Here is a 22,244-nt window from a genome sequence, read left to right as displayed (position 1 = left end):
TCATTCCGGACCCCCGTGAACTGGAAAGTCGTGGCACCCCCTCCTCCCCCTTCCCCGCAAGCTCCGAGGTGGGGTTACCAGTCGACGGCGGTGCCTTAATGTAGAAACTACCCACCGCTGGCAAACAGAACTCTCTCTCGCTAGATAGCGTTTCACTTTCGTGTCAGCCCTGCAGCGAAAAAAAAAACTGGAATGTGCCTAGGAGTTAGAAACTGCATCTGGTGTTTTTCTTCTCTGGGCGACTAATCTACTCAAACAATGGAATGTCTGTGCAGCCTTCCTTTGAAATTAAATACTTTGTTTATTCTTCGCTGAGCTCTGGCTGTGGTCTAACCCTTTCCTAAGCCTCTCTCTCTCCAGCCAGCAGGCCATCTCTCTTTCCCCCAATGCCCCCCCACCCACCCTCCATTATTGCTGCCCCACCTCTTCTTTGCGTGTTGTGACGATCACGTGCGTATGTCGACAACGTCTCGTTCCGTGATGCGAGCTCAGTTGGGGGAACAGTGCTGGGTGGTGGGGTCGTGAGGTCGAAACCCAAACCTGCTGTTGGTTCAGTCGTCAGCGTTGATGTTGTTGATCTTGTTGTTGTTATTGTCGTGATTTTGGTGCGATAGCGAGTCGGCATTCAACCTCCGTCGCCATCGTCATCGTCGCGTCATCGGCGGCATCTTCTTCATCGCGGTCGACAAACGGCAGCGTCAATGTCATCATCATCAGCATCAGCAAAAATAGCATCAGCAGCAAAATGAGCAAAGCAAACAGTAGAATCATACTCGTGACCATCATTATCACTGTCATCCATCCACAGATAAGTTAATTGAGCCGCAACTGCTGAGGCTGCACCAATTTGGATGGACTGGCACCTGCCGTAGCAATGTAGAGTTTCCACTATTTATTTATTTTGATCCGCCAATGGCTATGGAGCAGCGCCCTGCACTCACGCTGGGTATGGGAGGGCACTCTTGACTTTGACTTCACGGCTTCAATTTCTGGGGCTTTCAGTTTTCCCCGATGGATCTGTTTCCCCAGATCGGCTATCGCTTTATCTCCGCATCCGTTTTGTCGACACCTCTGCCGCGTGAGCTCTGCTATCTGATGGGAATGCCTGGGCTTATTGCTTCCAACATTACACGCTTTGCAGCAGCCTCGACAGTGAGACCCACTGTGGTGAGATCTGCAGTGGGTCTCACCCACTGTGGATCTCACCCGCTCTGGGTCTCACCCGCTCTGGGTCTCACCCGCTCTGGGTCTCACTCACTCTGGGTCTCACTCACTGTGAGTCTCACCCACTCTGGGTCTCACCCGCTCTGGGTCTCATTCACTCTGGGTCTCACACGCTCTGGGTCTCACTCACTCTGGGTCTCACCCACTCTGGGTCTCACTCACTCTGGGTCTCACCCGCTCTGGGTCTCACCCGCTCTGGGTCTCACTCGCTCTGGGTCTCACTCACTGTGAGTCTCACCCACTCTGGGTCTCACTCACTCTGGGTCTCACCCGCTCTGGGTCTCACTCACTCTGGGTCTCACCCACTCTGGGTCTCACTCACTCTGGGTCTCACCCGCTCTGGGTCTCACCCGCTCTGGGTCTCACTCACTCTGGGTCTCACTCACTGTGAGTCTCACCCACTCTGGGTCTCACTCACTCTGGGTCTCACCCGCTCTGGGTCTCACTCACTCTGGGTCTCACCCACTCTGGGTCTCACTCACTGTGAGTCTCACCCACTCTGGGTCTCACCCGCTCTGGGTCTCACTCACTCTGGGTCTCACCCACTCTGGGTCTCACTCACTCTGGGTCTCACCCACTCTGGGTCTCACTCACTCTGGGTCTCACTCACTCTGGGTCTCACCCACTCTGGGTCTCACTCACTCTGGGTCTCACCCACTCTGGGTCTCACTCACTCTGGGTCTCACCCACTCTGGGTCTCACTCACTCTGGGTCTCACCCGCTCTGGGTCTCACTCACTCTGGGTCTCACCCACTCTGGGTCTCACTCACTCTGGGTCTCACTCACTCTGGGTCTCACCCACTCTGAGTCTCACTCACTCTGGGTCTCACTCACTCTGGGTCTCACCCACTCTGAGTCTCACTCACTCTGGGTCTCACTCACTCTGGGTCTCACCCGCTCTGGGTCTCACTCGCTCTGGGTCTCACCCACTCTGGGTCTCACTCACTCTGGGTCTCACTCACTGTGAGTCTCACCCACTCTGGGTCTCACCCGCTCTGGGTCTCACTCACTCTGGGTCTCACCCGCTCTGGGTCTCACTCACTCTGGGTCTCACTCACTGTGGATGAGACTGTGGGTCTCACCCGCTCTGGGTCTCACTTACTGTGGGTCTCACCCAATCTGGGTCTCACCCGCTGTGGATGAGACTGTGGGTCTCACCCAATCTGAGTCTCACCCACAGTGGGTCTCTTTTCCGCATGCGACAATTGTTAATTTACTTATTTAATTCGGCAAGCATTTTTTTGTACATCTCCCTCGCGGCCAATAACCCCTCCCACCACTTCGCATTGCCAGCCGGTCATCACGCCTCACCTCTATGGCCAAGAACCTCTCGCGATGCGTGTCACTTGCTTCCCGGGGCCAGACATCTGCAATGTCTATTATATTATATTCACGCCCGCTTTGCTTCTGTTTCTCGCCGGGCAGATGTCTGTGTTTTCACCGTTATGGGCCACAGCACCTCACTATTACAGCAACACCCAAAATGACATGTGACATTCGATGTTGTCAATCGTCTTCGTTGGCCACGGTAAATCCACTGCCGGATGGAAGCATGCCTATGCTTGGTCAAGGGTGGGGTTGTTGGGCCATACTTCACCACGCTGGTCGGTGCGGTTCGTGAAGTGGGATATTGAGGGCTGGTTCAGATATCACTTGCCACTGATGTGAGCCGTGGCCGGGAATTGAACTCACTGATGCTGGAATATGCATGCAGGATGCTGCGCTGTGGACATATCAGCATCAGCATCATTGGTCACTGCTGGATGAAGGCTTCCAGTGAAGCTGCAGCCACATCTTACGATGATGCGATGTAATAATAATCCACCTCACACCTGCTAAGTGTATATACTGTGTATATATATGCATGGATATACATTCACGTAAACTCTAATCAAATACACATGTATATATGTATATGTAGACATAGACGCAGTGTGTTCCAGATTCATACTCGTGCCGATTGTAGCCAGCCCTGCGGCCTTTCACTGTCGCTCAGGGTGCTTCATAATGTCCATGAGCATTCAGCAAGCATCCGATTTAACGCGGTTGACTGCGTACGGTGCAACATAAGTTCAACATACAAGTACATACATCCTAGGTACGAATCTGAAGAGCCACGTGTGATTAAAGCGGCTTCTCGTGTGTAGAGAGTTGAGGGTCTTAGCCCAGTCACCAATGGCAAGAAACCGTTTGTATACATTTGGTTATTCCATTATCTTGAGCAAGCTCCGGGATCTAACATTGTACATCAACGTAGTCGGGGTCAATTTCAGCGAAACATTTTTTTTTTACGCAAATTTATTATCTTTCTTGGGATTTTCTTTGGAGTAGTATGTACATTCCGAGCGACTATGTACATTACAGGTTAACTACGTAAGGTGGTGGCCACCGTTCCTAACCACCTAACCACTTGCACGCATCTTCTTGGTTCTTTAGGTAAAGTCACGTAGAAGGGAAATAATAAAATAATAAAAATAAAACAAAATAAAATAATTCTCACGACGTTTCGGCCACAACGCAGGTGAAGACCAGGTATGTCGGGGAGACAGCGCAATCACTATATGGTTGAACCAGAACAGCCGACGCCGTCGTTATTCGGGGATCGGAGAAGACGACTTCGTTCCCGGGTTGAACAGCCCGCTCCCCCTCTGGGCTCGGCTTATATCCCCTGCTCACGTCCCCTTCTCGATCCTTCTCGAAGAGTCTGGGTCCACAGCACGTGGCCCGCTCACCCCTTTCCGGGGCCCCCCGTGCCCCCTCGTCTGGTCACGGGATCACCCAGACTGTCATGTCCTGACCCGACCTCCGTGACATCCGGAATCTGCCCTCTAGTGAGCCCTTGTGTATAGTACACCCACTGTCGCCATAGAACGGCCCATTTATGTCGTTACATATGTAAAAGTTTAAAGCAGTGTTTTCCATTGCAAGGCCCGTGGGCCACTTGCAGCCCCTGGTGGTCGTTAGTGCCCCCCCCCCCGACAATACACAACATGTGACAACAACCCCCATCAACATCATCGTAATGCTGTCACAAACCCAACAATGGTTCCTGAAATGTGTGGTGGCCCTCACGCTGAAATTAGCCCCTCCATCGGAAAATTAGTGAAGGACGCTGGTTTAAAGTGTCTTCATGGTAACACAAGTGGCATCACTCGGTGTCACGTGACATCACTGTTGGCAGGAAAAGCACAGAAGTGAGGTCATGCTGTATTACGGTCATTCCCAAAACAAACAAAATTCGGATCACCTGAAATTTTGATGTTTTTCAAATTGATTCAAATACAAGGACAATCTCCACTGCATCGCAATATTTGTCACTTGGCAAGCATTGCTTGAGAGCCTAAACAAGTGCTATCGAGCATCGGATAAGAGAGGCAACTTCAAATGTCTCTAGAAAGAGTTGTCTTGCTCACCACCAAATGTTTGGAATGGTCTCATTCCCAATATTAATATTGCAATGTAGCCTTCTTCAGCCGCATGTCTTCGAGCCATGCTGCAGAATTACCTCTGACACAATTGCTATGAATACTATAAATAAACGATAGTATCTCTTATCCTTTATAATGGTTTATTTCGTGTTTCAGGGCAATTTATTATTTTTACTGTTTGCAGTAAGTTCAGACGTGAGTTTAGTTTAAACAATTGTTCTTTTTTTTTCACTCTTGTTAGTTTGCACATTCCCACTCTGCAATGCATTGTGACTGCCACCACTACCGGCGATGTTGGGCTGTCCTAAATGGGTCTCTATGTAACTCTATGGGTCTCTATGTAACTCTTTGGGTCTCTATGCAACTCTATGAATATATTTGGGTCTCTATGTAGTTGCAATGTCCTGTAACTGCCACCACTACCAACGATGTTGGGCTGTGGTCGTCCTTGTTTGTATCAGAGCTACTGAGCTCAATGGCCCTCATCAGCTGAAATAATCAAGTCTGGGTTTCCTTGTCTTCCCGGACTCTTCCCTGAGGCCATGTGAATTCTGAAACAACATTTTTTCACCTGGCCACGACATGCCCCCCTCTCTCCCCAACTGTTAACACAAGTGGAATGTAATTGGTGATAAACAGATGAAATGAAAATAAATTGTAAGCACAACAAGTCTTTTTTTTTGTACCATTATTCGCAGCATTATTTCCACCGAGCTAATTTGCTTTACTGAGTAAGCCACCAAATATTTTCAGGGATTAAACAAATATATAAAAATAAAAGTTGGCATATTGCGCCGCAGAGTTTACATGCTGCCTCTGTTTACCTGCATTCACTGCAAGTCTCGCTAATGACAATCCCTGGCATATAATCAATACCCATTGTTACAGCTTCCACTGCCCGCTTTTTCGGTCTGATGTGGCTATGACATAAATGGATTTTTATTTTTACAGGCAATTTTTTGGGTCTTTCTTTTATCCCCATCATTCATTGTTGCCAAAAATGAAATGACGGATATTTACGGGTGTGTGAATATTTTAGGGCACATTTCAAATATCTCAATCTCTTAAAATATATATTTTTTAAATGTAGAGCGGTGCAATATTGTACCTTAATTATGAATAGGTCATAGCGTTATCGCTGGCGTATCTCTACGGGAGAAGATGGAGCCATGCTGTCATGTGATGTGGGTCTTTGTGAGTGTGCTGAGGGCGTGGGATTTATACATCGGACTCAGTGTGGCATTATGACTATGCAGTGTAGTACATTTCACCCGGCCTAGAAAGAAAAAAAAGAAATATATCCTTAACTTGGGAGTCTTAAAATGCAGAGATTCTAATGCAATCTCTTGCAATATCTCTCTGTTTCATGCTGTCTATTCCACCCAATCTCTCTACATTAAAAAACCCCAACTATTATTTTTTTAACACCATAGAAGTTCCCCCCCCCCCGCCGCCGCCGCCCCTCCCCATGCCCTCTCTTCTCCAACACAGAAATAAAAATGAGCAATAAAAGCGGCAAGGTGTGTTTCAGACTCTCCGCGTGTCACGACTGTGTGTCCACCCTTGATTGATCAAAGCCGGCGCCCAAGTGACTGTTTAAAGCTTCTAGCCGCCACGTGCCCCGTTAAAGGCCCTGAGTCGAAAGAGCCATTCCTGTGAAGGCCTATCTTTATTAATTTTTTCCCTCGATTAATAATTCATTTCATAATAAATTCCTCTCCCAGTGATGTTCCTTCCAGATTATTATCAGACCTGGCGGTGTAATGAGTTGCACGGAATGGAGAGATAATGAGATGGCTAAAGTACCTGGGGGTTGATGGTGGCTGTCTGCAATGTTCCAAGCCTCCCCCTACCACCCCCCCCCTTACGCAGCCGCCACAGCACTCCAACCCCCCCTCCTACCCTTTCCAAAAACGTGCGCGCAAAAACACCCTACCTCGTATCACATCTTGGCATTATTGTACCGAATGCCTCGTTGCCGTTTGGCTGAGCGCGCCGCTCGTCCGCACACATCCCCGCCGAGGTGCGATAGCGCGCACGCAGCCGACACCAGAGCTCTCCCCTCCCTCTTGTTTCGTTGCAGCCGACACCGGCCTCGGGGTCTGAGCGAGGTGCAGGGGAAGGAGAGGGAGGAGAGGGCAGAGAGAGGAGGAGGAGGAGAGAGAGGGAGAGGCTGCACTTTCTTGGAAACCGGAATTCCCATCCCTCATAGCGCACCATCTGTCTCGGTGCGATCAGGGTAAGTCTCCTTGAATTAAGACTCGTGTCTGTGATCACCACAAGGGCGGTGACTGAGAAGGCAGAGGCTGACCTTTTCAAGTGGCCTACCAGCCGTGTGTTATCATAGATAAATATCTGGCGTGAACATATATATTTTTTTGGTATTTACTTAATGGCTGCATGGGAAAATGAAATGGAAAAAAGTCAATATGAATGACTTTAATAGACCGACGACATACATTCACAAGCAAAGGCCAGTCATATATATTGTAGCACTTTCAAACACACATAGGTGTATGTTAAATGTGTCTTGACGTTATTTTAAATTAATTGCTACTGATGAAATGTGCGAACGATATCTCTATGCCATATTAATAAAAGTGTATTGTCCTTTTAAATGTCGTTAATAATGATTCAGAACAAATTATGCTTAATTATGCTTGTTTTAAAAAAAATGTTATGAATCACTGATTTTGGATAAATAATTATCAAATATTTGATTAAAGGCTCTTTGTTTTATTGTCATTCAGCTTTAATGGATTAAAATATCAAACTATGATTTAACAATTACCACAATTATACCGCCCTGATATTACTACGCCTAGCTAATGATTTATATTGAACAACCTTTGCCAAAACGTGGCTTTGAATTTTAACATTTTAAGGAATGCTTCCAGCAAATGTTCACTCTTAATATTAACTTATGTTAATTAACGCATGTTAATTATGTTAATTAACTTATGTTAATATTAACTTAACATTTACTTATTTCCAGTCGGATATCGTGAATCATTTTACAATTTTGGGATGGCACAGGAAGCTGAAATGACATTGGTTGTGATCCCATTCACATGTTTATTCGATTATGTATCTTACACACAAGTTTAACCGGACATACCGTTTGTGGAAATTATCGTTGAGTTATTAAACCCCCCCAAAAATCGAACGCACTCCGGCTTTTAAAAATGAAATAAGCAGCTTGCAGTTCGCATGCGTGTGTGTGTGTGCGTCTTTATTTTGCGTGTGCGGTTGGGGCCGGGGAGCGGTGGTGTAGTGGTTAAGGCGCTGTGCAACAACCCTGGCAAACTGGGTTCGATTCCCGTTCATAGCCAACATCAGTGACGATTATCTGAAACGGTCCGGTGCCTCCCCTAAGTTGACTCAGCCTCAAATGAGTACCCGGTATGGTGTGTAGTAAACATCGCCACTCGGGGAGACAAAGGTGGCTGGGCGTGGTGCTTGCCACCCACCACTTAGTGTGCCGTGCCGGCCTTTATAGGTGCTGCTCGCTTACAGCACTTGCCCCAACAGTCTGTTACAGGCTGTACGGGGGATCTTTGTCTTGGGTTGGGGCTGAGCTGGGTGCCAGTCAGCATGGGTGCTGCTCAGGATTTGCGCTCTTTCACTCACTGCCAGTCCCTTTTATATGTCACTGCGTGTGTGCGTGCGTGTGTGCGTGCGTGTGTGCACGCGCGTGTGTGCGTTTTCCTGCGTGTCCGCATGCATATAGTGCACGCGGACGTGTGGAGGGGTGGCACTGTGGTTGTTCGCGCACTGCGCAACGGCCCTGACGACCTGGGTTCGATTCACATCCGTGACTCAACACTCGTAGCAATTGCTATTTTTTATACCCGAGCTGCTACCCGTCTTAGGTTGGCTCGGCCTTAAATGATTAGCTCGGTGTGGTTAGCGTCAGCATTGGGGAGACAAAGTTGGACGAGACAGGTGTGGATGCTGGTCTCGCCCCTCCATACAAGATGTGCCACGGTGACCTTCAATAGGTGCTCGCTAACATCACTTTATTGAGCAGTTTGTTAGGTTAAGCGGGAAATGATGGACTTTGCAGTGTGGTACACGTGAGGATACCGCGCACGTGCGCGTGGGTGCATACACGTTGACACGCATGGTAGCTTGTAGATTGTACACATTGTGTCATTACTGTAAATTAAGCTCGTATAATATTTTTTTTACGATTACAGATGGGCAGATTATTTCCTGGGAATGTCCGTCCTCGTGCTAATTGATCTATTGTCGAATCCCCGTTTCCACGCTCGTGGTTTTTTTTTTTTCTTTCAAATTTGCTAAAATTTACATCTTAACGCCCGTTGCGCGCGATTCCACATATTTCCACCGCTTAAATGACAGCCTTTTGGTAAGGTCATTGGTGACGGAGACAGCGGAACCCCTTTATTCACGCGAGAATAAAGGGGTTCGGAAAATGAAAGGTGTGACATTGACAACTGCCCTCTTAATCAAGATCGCGCATCGTTCAACATTGGCTCTCTCTCGCCTGCGCGTGCGTGCGTGCGTGTGCACGCTCCGGCTGAGCGTAGCCAACGGATCGTCTCGACACAAGGAGAACGTAAGGCGACGTCGAGCGATCTACGTCTCTGGCCGTCGCCGAGCAAAGAGGTGGAAAAGAGGGGTGGGGGGGGGGGTAAGGGAAATGAGGATTTGAACATCAAACTTCCACGCGGCCGCGTTAAGCGGACAATGTGCAGCTTGATGTGCCCTGATGGGTTGAGAGTGAAAATAATTGTTGGCAACTGCGTCACTGATTTGAAAACGATTCTCCGTAATGCACTCTCGGCGAGAGAGGAATTCACGGGACGATAGCAGATTTATTTCGGCGGTAATTAAGCACTGTAGACACGCGTTGAATAAAGTTCCAGTTTTCTCCAAAGTGATGGAGCGGTCATATCTCGTGAGCCATCGCATCACAGACATCACAGCTGTGAGCTCATCGCTTGGTGAATTGGCCCCAAGGTCAAAATTACTGTGGGCAGTTTTGCAACAAAAAAACCTTCATTATCTGTCCTTCCTGTGCATTAGTGTTTGTTTATTTCTAATGTGCTAAACACACTTTTGTTTGGATTCCTGTGAATTTTCACAAATTAGTGCCGTTGAGTAACATAGAATGTGTCTACACGATACCAAAGTAGCTTAAAAATCCTTGAGGCTCTTGCTACAATCCGTGGCCTTAATTACATATATACATATTTAAAGTGATGGTTATATCAGTTGAATGAAAGTCAATTGGGGAAGGATGACTTCTGAAATCAGCCGGTCGGATTTGAGGACAAATTAAATCAATTCTGATCATTAGATTTGCCAATAATTTTTTAATTGAATTCCGGCTAGACGAAGCATTTTCTAAAGCTCAATTTATCCGCACGTCTCTGCGACATATATTGTTTAAGCTAACAAAATTAGTATATTATTTTTATGATAAAAGTACAAAAAGGCTTTAAGTTTAGCTATAGTGTATTAACTGCTGATTGGAGCAAAAACCCCAAACATCGATGTGAATCATGTGGCAGATCTACCATTACTGTAAAAAATATAACGCTCACAAAATGTACAATTATAAATATAAAATATCAACACCGTTCAAACTTTCACTTGCGGTGCCGTCTCTTCATCCAACAGTTGTTACACGCACAGCGCAAGACGTACGTAACATCTGCGTGTATAACAATACATTCCACGCAAAGCATCTGCTCATGTTTAATGCATATCGGGTGGACACTTCCCCGTCTAATTGTTGTTCCATGTGCGGTGACGTTTGCGTGTAATGAACGTTCGTGCGTAGTACACAACTTGACGTCTGTCCGGTATGTGCAGCAGCAGCAGCAGCGTGTCACATACGCCGTCACGTGCGTGACACATCATCCTAATCGCGAAGCCAATGATAGGAAGATGTATGACCACACCGCTGCACCTTTTGCATTAATTCACATCCCGTTGCATCGTAAGAGCCCGCCCCGAGAACATCTGTAATACGCAATTAAACGGTCGCGTTTGTCGTGAGGCTACAGGAAACAATTCGGCCTGGACATTGTCAGGGCACACGCAGGCTAACAAGTTTGCGACGAGCGAATGAGTTGCAAATATAGCAATTAAATAAAAACATAGTGAATCGAAACAGCACTTTAAACGAGTTCATTTGTGGGTAGAGGGATATATATATTGTCGTGTACCCAAAACCGACTCGGCCTCCTTAGCTGTGTGTGTGTGTGTGTACCTGGTGTGGTGTGTCAACAGCAGCAACAAGTGTTGCGCGCGTGGTTCTGGCCACACCAATCACCACCCCCAGTGCACCGTGCCAGCCCCGTAATCGGTGCGTGTTCGCAGCCCTTGCCCCAACAGTCTGTGCAGGTGGGGGTAGGGGGTGGCTTTGTCTTTTGCCGAAGCCCGGCCTCCCCTCCATCCATTTCCGTGCCACCGATCGCTCTTCAGAGCCGCGCGGCCATCGCGTCCGCACCTCGCCCGGCAGCCGCGCGGCCCTTCTCTCGCGTCTCCCTCTCCTCCCGCTCGCTCTCCCGTCTCTCTCCCCCTCTTGTTTTTCCTCTCCGCTCGCCGTTCACGCCTGAGCGGATAAGCCGCACAGACAGGTACTTTACGGCACTAATAGCAGCCTAAACATCGCGCCGCCGCCGCCGCTGCTTCCTCCCCTATTTACAAAGTCGTCCCAGAGGAAGGACCTGGGGAGGAGGAGGAGGGGGAGGGGGGTGTAAAATAAGCAAGCTCCGTAGCACTAAGTGGTAGTTGCCATAACCAATCCGTGTAAGGCGCCCGTGAAGACATGTCTCTGTGGAGTCGCTGTCACGCGCGTGGCCGCCGTGCTGCGGCGTCTCCAAGCGTCGACTTACGGCAGCGAGCGTCCACGCAGAAGGGTGGTGGCACCCACTGGCCAAGAGCCTCGTGACTGTCAAAGCCGCCGACACCTCCGAGCAGTGGCCAACACCGGGACAGAACGGCCGTGCGCTCTGGTTGTGTTGTAGATTGGTAACCCCATAACACGCGAAAACAACAACGGAAGATCTGGCATTATTTAGCTTTGCTCTTTTTTGTTGCGTGGTGCTAAGCAATGCACCTGCTCACTTCTTTGTGTTCTTGTTTCGTTGGTGTGCGTGCGTGTGTTTTACCTGTGATGTGTGGCACACAGTTTGTCGATCGTAAAACATTGTTGTGATTAAGGCCGCAGTTATTGGCATGCAGGAATGCGCAGTTCTCGCTTTGACATGTGAGCGCATTCTTGCTGTGCGCGTGTCTTTAATGTGTTTAGAACTTCGAAAGGTTTTTAAAAAAAAATATTTTCGATATTTACATCTTTTTATACTGTGTTGATTTGCATTTTCCCGATATGCCTTTCAGGGGGAGAACAAATGCGCTATCTTAAAGGTCTTCAACTTGATTTAAAAAAAAATCGCTATCAATCAACTAAGTCCACAGACACGTTGATTCGTTGACTGTGGAATCTCTTGACTTCGTGGTAAATCTGTGTTTAGTCTTCTGGATAGGTGATGCACGCAGTGCAGAGGTTCTTTTATTGTGGAAATAATGATACACTAGTGACGAGGAATGTGTTCGGCAGGTGTATTACCGCGTAGAAACCATGCCGTCGCTAATGCAGTTCACGTGAATATGCGTAGAAAGCGCGCTGATACGTGGAGATATTGTTTCAAATCGCCGAGTTGATTTAAATATGATATTTATATTTCATAGGGTAATATTATAATATGCATTCATTTATTTCCCAAAAAAAAATTGACAAGCATTTTATTCCCGTATTAAAAAAAGTAACTTATGACAAATAGTCATTTGACAAATTTAATTGCACAAATGTTAGACCCGCTTGCATCGTGCGCTCTGAGTGCGAAAGTGTGCATTAATTATAAACGCGGCGACCTATATCGTTGAAGATTTTTACAGTCAAGTGCATAGTGGATTTTTCCAGGGCCGATACAAGGCACTTGACTGAGGTCAGTCTGATACAGTGAATATAAATACTGATAATCTTATGATTCGTATGCGTGCATGCGGCTTGGCGTGCAATGTTTTTTTCTTTTAGCGATGCAGCACCTTGATATTTCCCGAGGTTCATAAAAGGACGTTGGGTGTAAATTCTAAAATCGCGAGCTCGTGTTTGTTTGTTGTACGTGGAGAGGTTATTGGCCGTGGGTTTAACCTCCTTTGCTCACAACTGTCGCCATACGCTTGACCTGGAGATTTCGTACAACCAGGTGGTTGAAAACGTCACGCTAATCGACTGCACCATTTCTGATCATGATCTGTTCACATTCGATGTCACCCTGACTCCGAACACTTAGCTCTTATGGAAAGTCGATTTAATGTCTGGAACAATGAATCCCTCGCTGCAGTTGCGACTGCTGCTGCTGCTTCTGCTGCAATCGATCGGCCCCCGCTTGTTAACATCTCATCTTCGAGGTCGCGTGATCGGGATGTTGAATAATTACAACCGCACGGTGTCCGCCACCCTTGCCACCTTGCACCACCCGGGTTGATGGTGTAGTTGAGACATTCTCGTCCCCGGTGTAACGATCGTACCCCAGTTTCACGGTCGCCTTCAGCCTCCGAAGGCTGTGGTGCACCGTCAGAAGCCCAAATGGAGGTCCGCTGGTCGTACCGCTCAAGCTGAGGTCTACAAACTCCACCTCTGGGTTTAACGGATGCTCTTAGAAGTGCCCACGTGTCTTTGTATTCCTCGATTATTCAGACAAAGAAGCGTCGGCCACGTGGTCTTTCTCCCAGTTATCGAGCACTGAGCTCTTCAGCTCCCTCCTTCGTTTTTTTCGGTTGAAAATATCCGATCCAATATTTTCTCCACGCTGTCTGAATCCGACGTGGCGGAGTTTCCCGGTACGTTATTGGGCTCCCATTTGGCAACATGTTCACATGTTTCATCATTTGGAATTGCTGCGTTGGTCGCCAGCTCGAAGCCAGTCATCCATTCGCTCGCTCGATCCGATTCCAATGGCATATCAACTTCACACCGTTATGTCCAGCTGTCACAATTATCTCCGACCATTCACGTCTGATTTCACAATTGCCTCTGTTTATTCTCTTTAAAAAACACTCAATCCAAACCCCCAGATTATTGAGCAACATTCGACACATCTTAAATTTCTTGCTAAGGTCCTGGAGCGTGTGCTTGCAAAACAATTGTAGTGCCAGTTGTCTTTCAGTGGGGTTTTAGGGCCCCTTCGGTCGGGTTTCCTGGTTGCGCATCGCACGGAAACTGCCCTGGGTCAAGGTCACACATCATTTTCCCATGGCTGCTGACTGTGGCGCCATCGTCCACACTCGTTCCCTCTTCACTGGCCTCATGTGAAGTTCAGAGTAGAGTTCTTTGAACCTATCTACGTGACTTTACCGAAAGACCCAAAGAATATTAATTCCTGCAGTCACGAAAGCTTTAAGTCAAGAGGTAACAACCAAGTTTTCCGCGCAGATGTCCCTCGCCCCCGTATGCGTGGCCATCACGGAAGGCTTCGTACTCCGACGGCCGGTGGCGGTGGTGGTCGCTGTGCGTCTCCTCCTGCTCCGCACGCCACGTGCCGTGTCCTCTGCTGCCACTGCCACCCCCCCCCCCCCCGACTGTGATGCGCCCCAGGTGCCTAGCATCGTTCGTATATTCGGAGACCACGGCCGTGTTTGGAACCCGCCCCAAGATGTACTCATTCTCTTTCTCTCCCTCTCTCTCTCGCATCCGTGTATCTAAATTGTCTCGAACACTGCTCCCTATTTCCTCCCACTGGCAGACGATCTATTTATTTAAGTGCTGTGATGTACAGCGTCTTGAGTACCTTCTAGAAAGGTGGTTTAGAAACGCAACGGAGTATTATTGTTGGAAGTTTTTACCGAGGAGGGCATGCTTTGGCGACGCTTGCACGCGCCGCCTCTCGTGTTGTTTTCGCTGCTTAACGGGTAAGCGGTGTGGGGGGGGGAGCAGAATTTGGGGGCAATTGAATATCGATGGCCGTGCGGCCAAATTGGCTCATGGACGGCGCCAGCTCCGTCAGGGCCGCTCGCAGAGGCGCCCATTGTACCCGAGACGATGCTTCGCCTTCAAAGCGAACCACACACCGCCGTCGGACACTGTGACTGCACCTGTAGAACAAGATGTGCTCGGATGTCTTCATTTCAGGAAATGGAGATTTGCTTTTTTGTGTTTAAGACTCTCATTTCATTCTCCCGTTTTTTTTTTACAAATAAAAGTCAAGTGACTTGATTTGTAACTCGAAGCGAAATTATCCTAAATGTCAGTGTCTGTATGTGTACGTCGTGCTGGCCACCCTCGTGTGTCATAGGTGCTCGCTAACAGCACATCCTCGTCAGGTTATATGGGGGGGGTCTTTGTTTTTGTCGTTGCCTATCGTGTATGTGTTTTTGTCTACACATTCACCTGCCATGTGTTTGCTGACAGCCCCGACGCTCCACACGGCTAAATAGGTCAGCTCTGTCTCCATATCATTACGGGCAAGTCCATGTGCGTGGAGTTCACATTCATGAGCATTCATTCACACGCAGGCACGCATGGCAGGCGCTGCACACAGACGCACCATCGATGCACTATTCTCACACCGTCGTTTAACGAGTGAACGCATTCGCAGACTTAACTCGGCGCGAAACGCAGGACACAATTGGCGAATCTCCTGCGCGCAAAATGGGAAGCCATTCAGACGGCGAGCCAAATTATCTGCAAACGATATTGGGGGACTGCGCTCACCATTATTGACGGCAGTTTATAAAGTCTCAACGATCACATCCTGCAGGATGCGTCCAGAAACGTACACTTTGTTTAATGTAGCACCGACGTCTGCAAATCGGTGTGCGTCACGCGTGTATTAAGCGACTCCTGATCGCGGGGTAAATGTGCCAACCTTGGCTTTTGAAAGACACGCGCAAGAAGACGGCTGCCCACCCAAAATAAAACCAGCGTCAGCCGTTCGCCACTTTTATTATTCAAACGCGCGCCGTCTCGCTTATTTTTCAGTCAACGGCACCGATGTGTAGGCATCCTCGGTAACGCGCTGCGCACAGGCCCAGAGTGTCCCGCGGAGAGCTGCCGCAGTGGCATCGCCACGTCGGTGCTGTCACGGCTGGCGAGTGTCGACGGATCGCTGATTGTCGGCAGGAGCTCAGAGCCATTCCTCTGGGCAAGGTGCACACACGCACGCACGCGTACGCTCGCTCGCGTGCGTGCGTGCGTGTGTGCAATAAGAGGTGGCTATTGAAGGGGACGCATTTACACTCATTGGAAATGCTCGCTGCACTTTTTTTTTGCTCTCTGCACGCAACAGCCTTAATGGAAAATTAATGTTGGAAATGGCTTCTGGTGTCCCCAGACGACGGAGCTTTTGGATTTAGTTGGTTTAGATAATTAAAGGGAAATAACACTTAACGTTGTTTTAAAATTAAATCCGACTCGTAAGAATTAATGTACACTAATTGTGTATTTTGCTATGCTGTCATTTGGCGTTTTGGACAAGCGTGGAGATACTAAAAAAAGCGTCTGGCGTATCGCTCCAGCGTTGACGATCGTGCTTCTTGTGTTCAGCTCTGGGATTGTGTGTCCTCATTCAATTGTTTACGGTATTTGTGTGTGCACGTGTGTGTGCACGTGTGTGTGTGTGCACGTGTGTGTGTGTCTTTGTCTTTGTGTGGGGAGTGGATGCCACAGCGGTTATCGCACTGCGCTCCGAACCCGGCGAACCGAGTTCGATTCCCGCTCACGACCAACACCAGTGACGAGTATCTGAAGCGGTCCTAGGCCTAGCCTAGGTTGACTCAGCCTCAAATGCGTACCAGTGTGTAAACATCAGCACTGGGGAGACAAAGGCACCGCGTTAAACTCAACGATTGTATTCTACTAGGCAAAGTCTGCTGAGCCTTGAGCTCTTTTGCAGAGGCGACCTGGCCACGCATGATAGCGCACCAAAGTGGCTGATGTCATCAATACACGTGGGGATTTATAGTAGCAGCCAAATAATCTCAACGCATGTTTCTAAATCTAGAGGAGGGCAAAAGCGAAGGAACCCCCAGAGAAAAATCCATGCCACCACGGTGAGAGAGAGACACACACACGGACTCTACAACAACAACTATACAACAGGCACCGCCCGGGTCCGGGATCAAACCCACGACACCCCTCCCGTGTACGACACAAGGGAGATGGAACATCTCCTCGCCACCACGTGTATAGGCCTTTACAGGTGCTCGCGAACAGCACTTGCACTTGCCCCAACAGTCTATTGAGGCTATAGGGGGAAGAGGGGGGTGAGGTCTTTGTCTATGTTGTGTATGTGTCGGCACGTGAATGTGGGGAGCGGTAGTGTCGTGGTTAGCGCTACGCTCCGAACCCGGCGACCCGAGTTCGATTCCCGCTCACGACCAACACCAGTGACGATTATCTCAACCGGTCGTGGGCCTCCCCTAGGTCGACTCAGCCTCAAAATCAGTACCCGCTGCGGTGTGTAAACATCGCCACTAGGGAGACTAAGGCGGACGGGCGTGGTGCTGGTCACCCACCCCCTCGTGGTGTCGTGCCGGCCTTCATCGGTGCTACCCACTAACAACACTTGTCCCGCGACAGTCCGGTGAGGCTATACGGGGGACCTTTGTCTTTGTGCGTTAGTCCCGCGTCGCCTCTCCTCCTACAGGGGGAGGGAGAGACGGGGTCCCTCCCACAGAGTCGCGAGCCCCGGGGAGCGAGGCTCTCGCGGGGAACGACAAAGAGGGGGCTTCGGGAGATAAATTTGAATGCGAAAAGCTGAGATGTGTTTACAGAGATTTACAATGCGAAGGGCACTTTTAAATTGAGTGCTCTCTGGCGAGCTCTGCGTGTTGTTCCCCCCCCCTACCTTTGAAAACCTCCACGGGACAGCCACTGACAACATAAACACATCATGACATGGTACATCTCACAACAAATAAGCACACTGTTATGGCTACAAATACTTCAGTTATGGATCCCCCCCACCCCTTTGACATGCAAGCAGCATGACTAATGGTCTGTTTAGACTTGGAGCTGAGTTTGGTCAGAAAAAAAAGAGAAAAAATCCGCTTAATTTTCCTGGGAAAGTGACAACCCCTAACCTGATGGTGGGCGCGCAAAGCGAGTGGGGGGGGGGGGTGTATACACCACCCCAGACTTGGGTCCGCTTGTGTTTGTGCCTTTGCGTTGTGGCACGCTGAGACGACTCTCGCTAGCCGTGGCGGGGGGCGGCAGTGCCATCACGCGTGCGTGTGGCTCTCTCCTCCTCGTCCTCCTCGCTCCGCCCGCGTCCCCTTGCGCGCCCAGTCGCTGCGTGAGACCCCCAGGGCGTTGCCTTGCGACGTGGGGGTTGCGCGAGTCGGATGCGAGCGCGAGGGTGAGAAAACGAGGAAGAAAAAGCACCCACACGCATGGATCAAAAAAATTGAACTTAACTGTTTTATTTGACCAGGTAAGGTCCGCTGGGCTTGATAGATGTTTTTTTCAGAAGCGACCTGGCTTGTCACGTGAACATTTATAGCTGGCAAATATTGTAGACGCATGTTAATAATTGTGGAGGGAAAAGGCCGGAGGATCCGGAGAAAAGTCCACACGACCATGTTTGCAAACTTCAAATATATACAGGCATAGCCAGGTTCTGGATCGAACATACGACCTCCTGTATACCAGGCGAGGGAGTTAACATCTAATGCTGTCTAACGTGCGCTTGTCATCGGAGGGAGCGCTTGGTAGAAGCGAGGAAGAAAAATCATGCACACACATGTACTTTTATTCTAACGCTGTTCAACGCGCGCTTGTTCGCCAAGGTAATTGATCATAGCGGTAGCAAGCTCTCACTCTCTATCTCTCTCTCTCCAGGTGCGTAGGAAGTGTTACAATGTGTAGGCCGCGTGAAGACAACGAAGACCAGATAGCGGCTCTGTCAGGGAAGGCTCGGGCGACTATTCGGCTAAAGGAGGCGTATTTCTCTCACGTAAATCTATAATAGCAACCCAACTTCGTAACAAAGTTTTGTTCACATCCGAGCGTTTAGATCGTAGGTTGCGTAGCCAACGCTCTTGCAAATTGGATCGCGTTTAATGCTCTCTATTACGGACAGAAATAGTTAAGCGATTAATGGTTTAAACCTGAGTTGCAAAGCGTTAAAAAGGGAGTATGTGTGTAGTGCACTAATTCAAATTAAATATGGAATCAAAGTTGATCTGATATGTTGGTGCCATGTAAAGCAATTAGCGGCGCTTTTTACTGCACGTGAGGTGTGTCAAGTTTCTCTCTCCTCAGATGACGAGAGGGCATCATTCATGCTCATCCTGAGCCAACGGTGGGAACTCCACATTCTTATGACGGGGAGCAGTCTATCCTTCGTAACATTACATCTGCGTACTGCACAGCTCAAACACGTAATGCTGTTTTTATGTTGTAGAAATCATTACAATTAACTCATCGGTTAAGTCGTGTGCGATCCACTTTAACACTGCGGCCATAAAAAAAAGCACATTAGCATTTAGAGCAATCTGGTATTACATATATTCAACTGGGGTTTGTTTTCTTTGAGCCTGCTATAATGTTTATTCGGGTGCTTATAACGCGTAGTCGAAGAACGTCACGTGGAGCCGGTAATGCTGCTTTATTGCCACTTGTGTCTTTACAAGCCGAGTTATTAATTTACTGCCCGATCAAATTAGCCCCTGGTGCGCTGCCCAGACTTGGCTTTGAACTTGTTAACGTTTCAATTCCCCCCCTCGCTGCCCCCCACCCTACACCCTCCCTCCGCCCGTTCTGGCCGGGGTAACGTGTGAGTGAGCCATTCCCACTCGCAGCCCGGGGAGTCACCACTTTTATTGTCTCTCTCTCTGATTTATGAATCTGTGTCCTGTGTGCGATTGCGGCTACCAAAACCGTGGACCGTACAACTTTGCTCAGCCCCCCCCCCTGCCTATATAAATATAGATATGGGGGCGGTGAGTGGGTGGGTGTGTTTGCGATTGACCAACTTCTCAGGCGAAGCAACTTGCTTGGCTAACATCGTTTTGGGACGGCTTCTCTAATCGCGCCGATCTTCGTAGACCCGTACGGACGGAAGGGAAGAATTTGCAGCCGGCGGAATGCCGATCCAACGCACAATGGGCGATGTTTACCGCAGCAGTTTGTGTCGAGTTGACAAGAGCACCGGCGGCGGTACGTCTTTGTCTTAAGACGTTTAGCATTGAGCTTTGTGTGAGCAGTGTGTGTGTGTCAATGTAGAGGATAGCGCGCTGCGCTACGAACTCGGCCACCGGGTTCGATTCCCGTTCACGGCCAACACCAGTAAAAGCGATTATTATTATTATTATTTGAATTGCTCCTTGGCCTCCCGGAGGTCGACTCAGCCTCAAATGAGTACCTGGTGCGGTTTGTAATTAATCATCGCCACTCGGGAGACAAAGGCGGTCGGGCGTGGTGTTGTCCACCCACCCCATGCCGGTCTTCATAGGTGCTCGCTAACAGCACTTGCCCCAACAGTCCGTGCAGGCTACACGGGGGATCTTTGTCTTTATCTTACGTATGTGCGCGTTTTATTTTCATTAAGCGACACTTGCGCGGTTTTGCGTGGAATGAATGGCGCAGGAGCATTACCTGGATTAAACATACACACACACACCGACTTGATTCTACACTCAGTCTCGAACCCAAACACCGCTATTATGGTTGTTAATTATAACATTGGTTACCGATCAATGTATAACAGCCACGTTACTGCACAATGGCGTTTTCCCATTGTGCAAATGCCGTGTACAAATTGCGGGTTGTTTAGCTAAAAATCATCAGAAAATATCGTTGCCACTTGTTTTATAGGTCCATTAAATGGAATAATCAGTAGGTTACTGAGACATTCTACATACAGTATCGGTATTGGCTGCTCGTACAGATGCTTTAGAATTAAACGTATGTAATGTGCACACTGTATCATTGCTGAAGGCATTATGATAAAAAAAATCAAATGCACAAAGTCCATGATGCGCATTGTAATTACTGGCGAAACGTCGCACTCGAATTCTATATTTTGTGGGTTTACTCCCCAACACACCGGTGTGCTGAACTAATAACGAATTGCAACATTTTGTTTACGTGACAACCCGTTACTAATTGGCTGTGTCGGGTGGTGGTGGGTTTAACGACACATTTATATAGTCACGCGATTTAATCCACGACACTGATGAATCCATCAATGCCGTTTGTTGAAACGCCGCGTGAGAGCCCCATTGGAGCACGCGGTATCACTCGCACACGAGCACCTTGTGGCGCCGAACGTCGGCCGAACGTCGTCGCAAACATTCGGTGACGCGATAATGTTTTCTTTTTTACCAAGGCAAAGCGTTGTGTTTCCGGCACACAACGGCACACACACATACAACGACGTTCGACGTCGTGTCCTCTCTCTCTCTCTCTGCACCTCGGTCCTTGCTATGGCTGAACAATTGATCGATTTTAAATCGAAAATTGAAACAATGCGATTAGCAAATCGCAAAGGCTTCGATTTTTTGCGATTTGAAAAGTCATGTTACTTTCTTATTGGAATTGTTTCATTTTTTATCTTCATAACTTTATTAATTTTACTTAACAATTGTTATATTCTGATTGTCCTATTTCAATTACACATTTTAATAAATACATTATGGAAGCAATTCATATATTTTAAGTTCTCATCCTTGCATTAGAATATACAGAGCAGTTCATATTTTGATGGTATCATGTGGTAATGCTCCATCATGTTTTAAATCTATTACGCAGTGAATGTTGAACTGATGCTTGACTTAAAAAAAATTATCTCAAGTCGCAATCGCAATATCTGTCAGAAAAATCGCAATTAGATACGTTTCCCCCAAATCGTTCAGCCCTACTGCTTGCACGCGTCGTACGCGCGCACGTGGCACCGCGACGGATGAAGAGAACAGCGTTGGCTCCGTGCGCGACGCGCAAAGTCGCACGGGCACAGCGATCGCTCTCCTCTTCGTGGTAACTTTCACTCAATAGCAGCAACAGCGCAGAGAGAGTGAAGAGAGGAGGATGCGTGCTGTAGGAGGTAGAGTTGTTGCTCCTCTGTCCTTTCTGGGGTTGTCGTCCCCTCCTCGCTCTCTCTCCTTTCGAGTGCGCCTCTGCTCGAGACTTTACGGCGCGCGACAACTCCCCAGACCTTAGTCACCTCTCACGTCTCGAGCCAGAGACATGCCCCCCCCTCCCCTCTCCCGCACGCCCCTCGACAGTGATTAAACATTGATTGTGTGTATGATTGCCTGCAGACGACTAAACAATCAGGGAGAGGTCTCCGCAGCACATTTCCAACCGCATCCCCACCACCACCCCCTCGGCTCAAGAATCATCTCGCCGCGCTGCGTTCGTCCTCCCCCCGCACTCCGCGCTCTCTCCTCCCCCACCCGCGAGGCCCTCGCACAAAACTCCCCTCTCCGATTTGTTTTAGCGGTAATTAGGGTGCCACGGTGTGTGTGGCGGCGGGGGGAGGAGGGAGGAAGGAAGGGAAAATGCCGCCGCCGCAGCCGCGGGGCTTCGGATGAGACCGGCCAAAGGTGCGA

The 22,244-nt window shown here is 48.7% G+C and overlaps 1 protein-coding gene across 7 annotated transcripts in view; it reads left to right on the top strand.

The window, feature by feature from the left end:
• Positions 1–22,244, top strand: part of LOC133342575 (forkhead box protein P1-like) — a 397,236-nt gene that overhangs the window by 81,746 nt on the left and 293,246 nt on the right. For 5 of the 7 annotated variants that reach the window (XM_061551773.1, XM_061551770.1, XM_061551768.1 and 2 more), the window contains exon 3: positions 6,736–6,891. The exons of 1 other annotated variant lie outside the window; for it this stretch is intronic. Coding sequence is in view for 5 of the 6 variants with exons in the window: in XM_061551770.1 (XP_061407754.1) it covers positions 6,736–6,891 (156 nt within the window). In the remaining variant the exon portion in view is untranslated. Of the gene's footprint in view, positions 1–6,735; positions 6,892–21,939; positions 22,239–22,244 lie in introns of those variants that run through there. One more of the 7 variants, XM_061551765.1, reaches the window with a different exon arrangement.

Source organism: Lethenteron reissneri, chromosome 15 (assembly GCF_015708825.2).
Source record: "Lethenteron reissneri isolate LAM-NWPU_2019-01 chromosome 15, ASM1570882v1, whole genome shotgun sequence".
NCBI classification, from domain to species: Eukaryota; Metazoa; Chordata; class Hyperoartia; order Petromyzontiformes; family Petromyzontidae; genus Lethenteron; species Lethenteron reissneri.
This window is presented reverse-complemented; position numbering and strand designations above follow the sequence as displayed.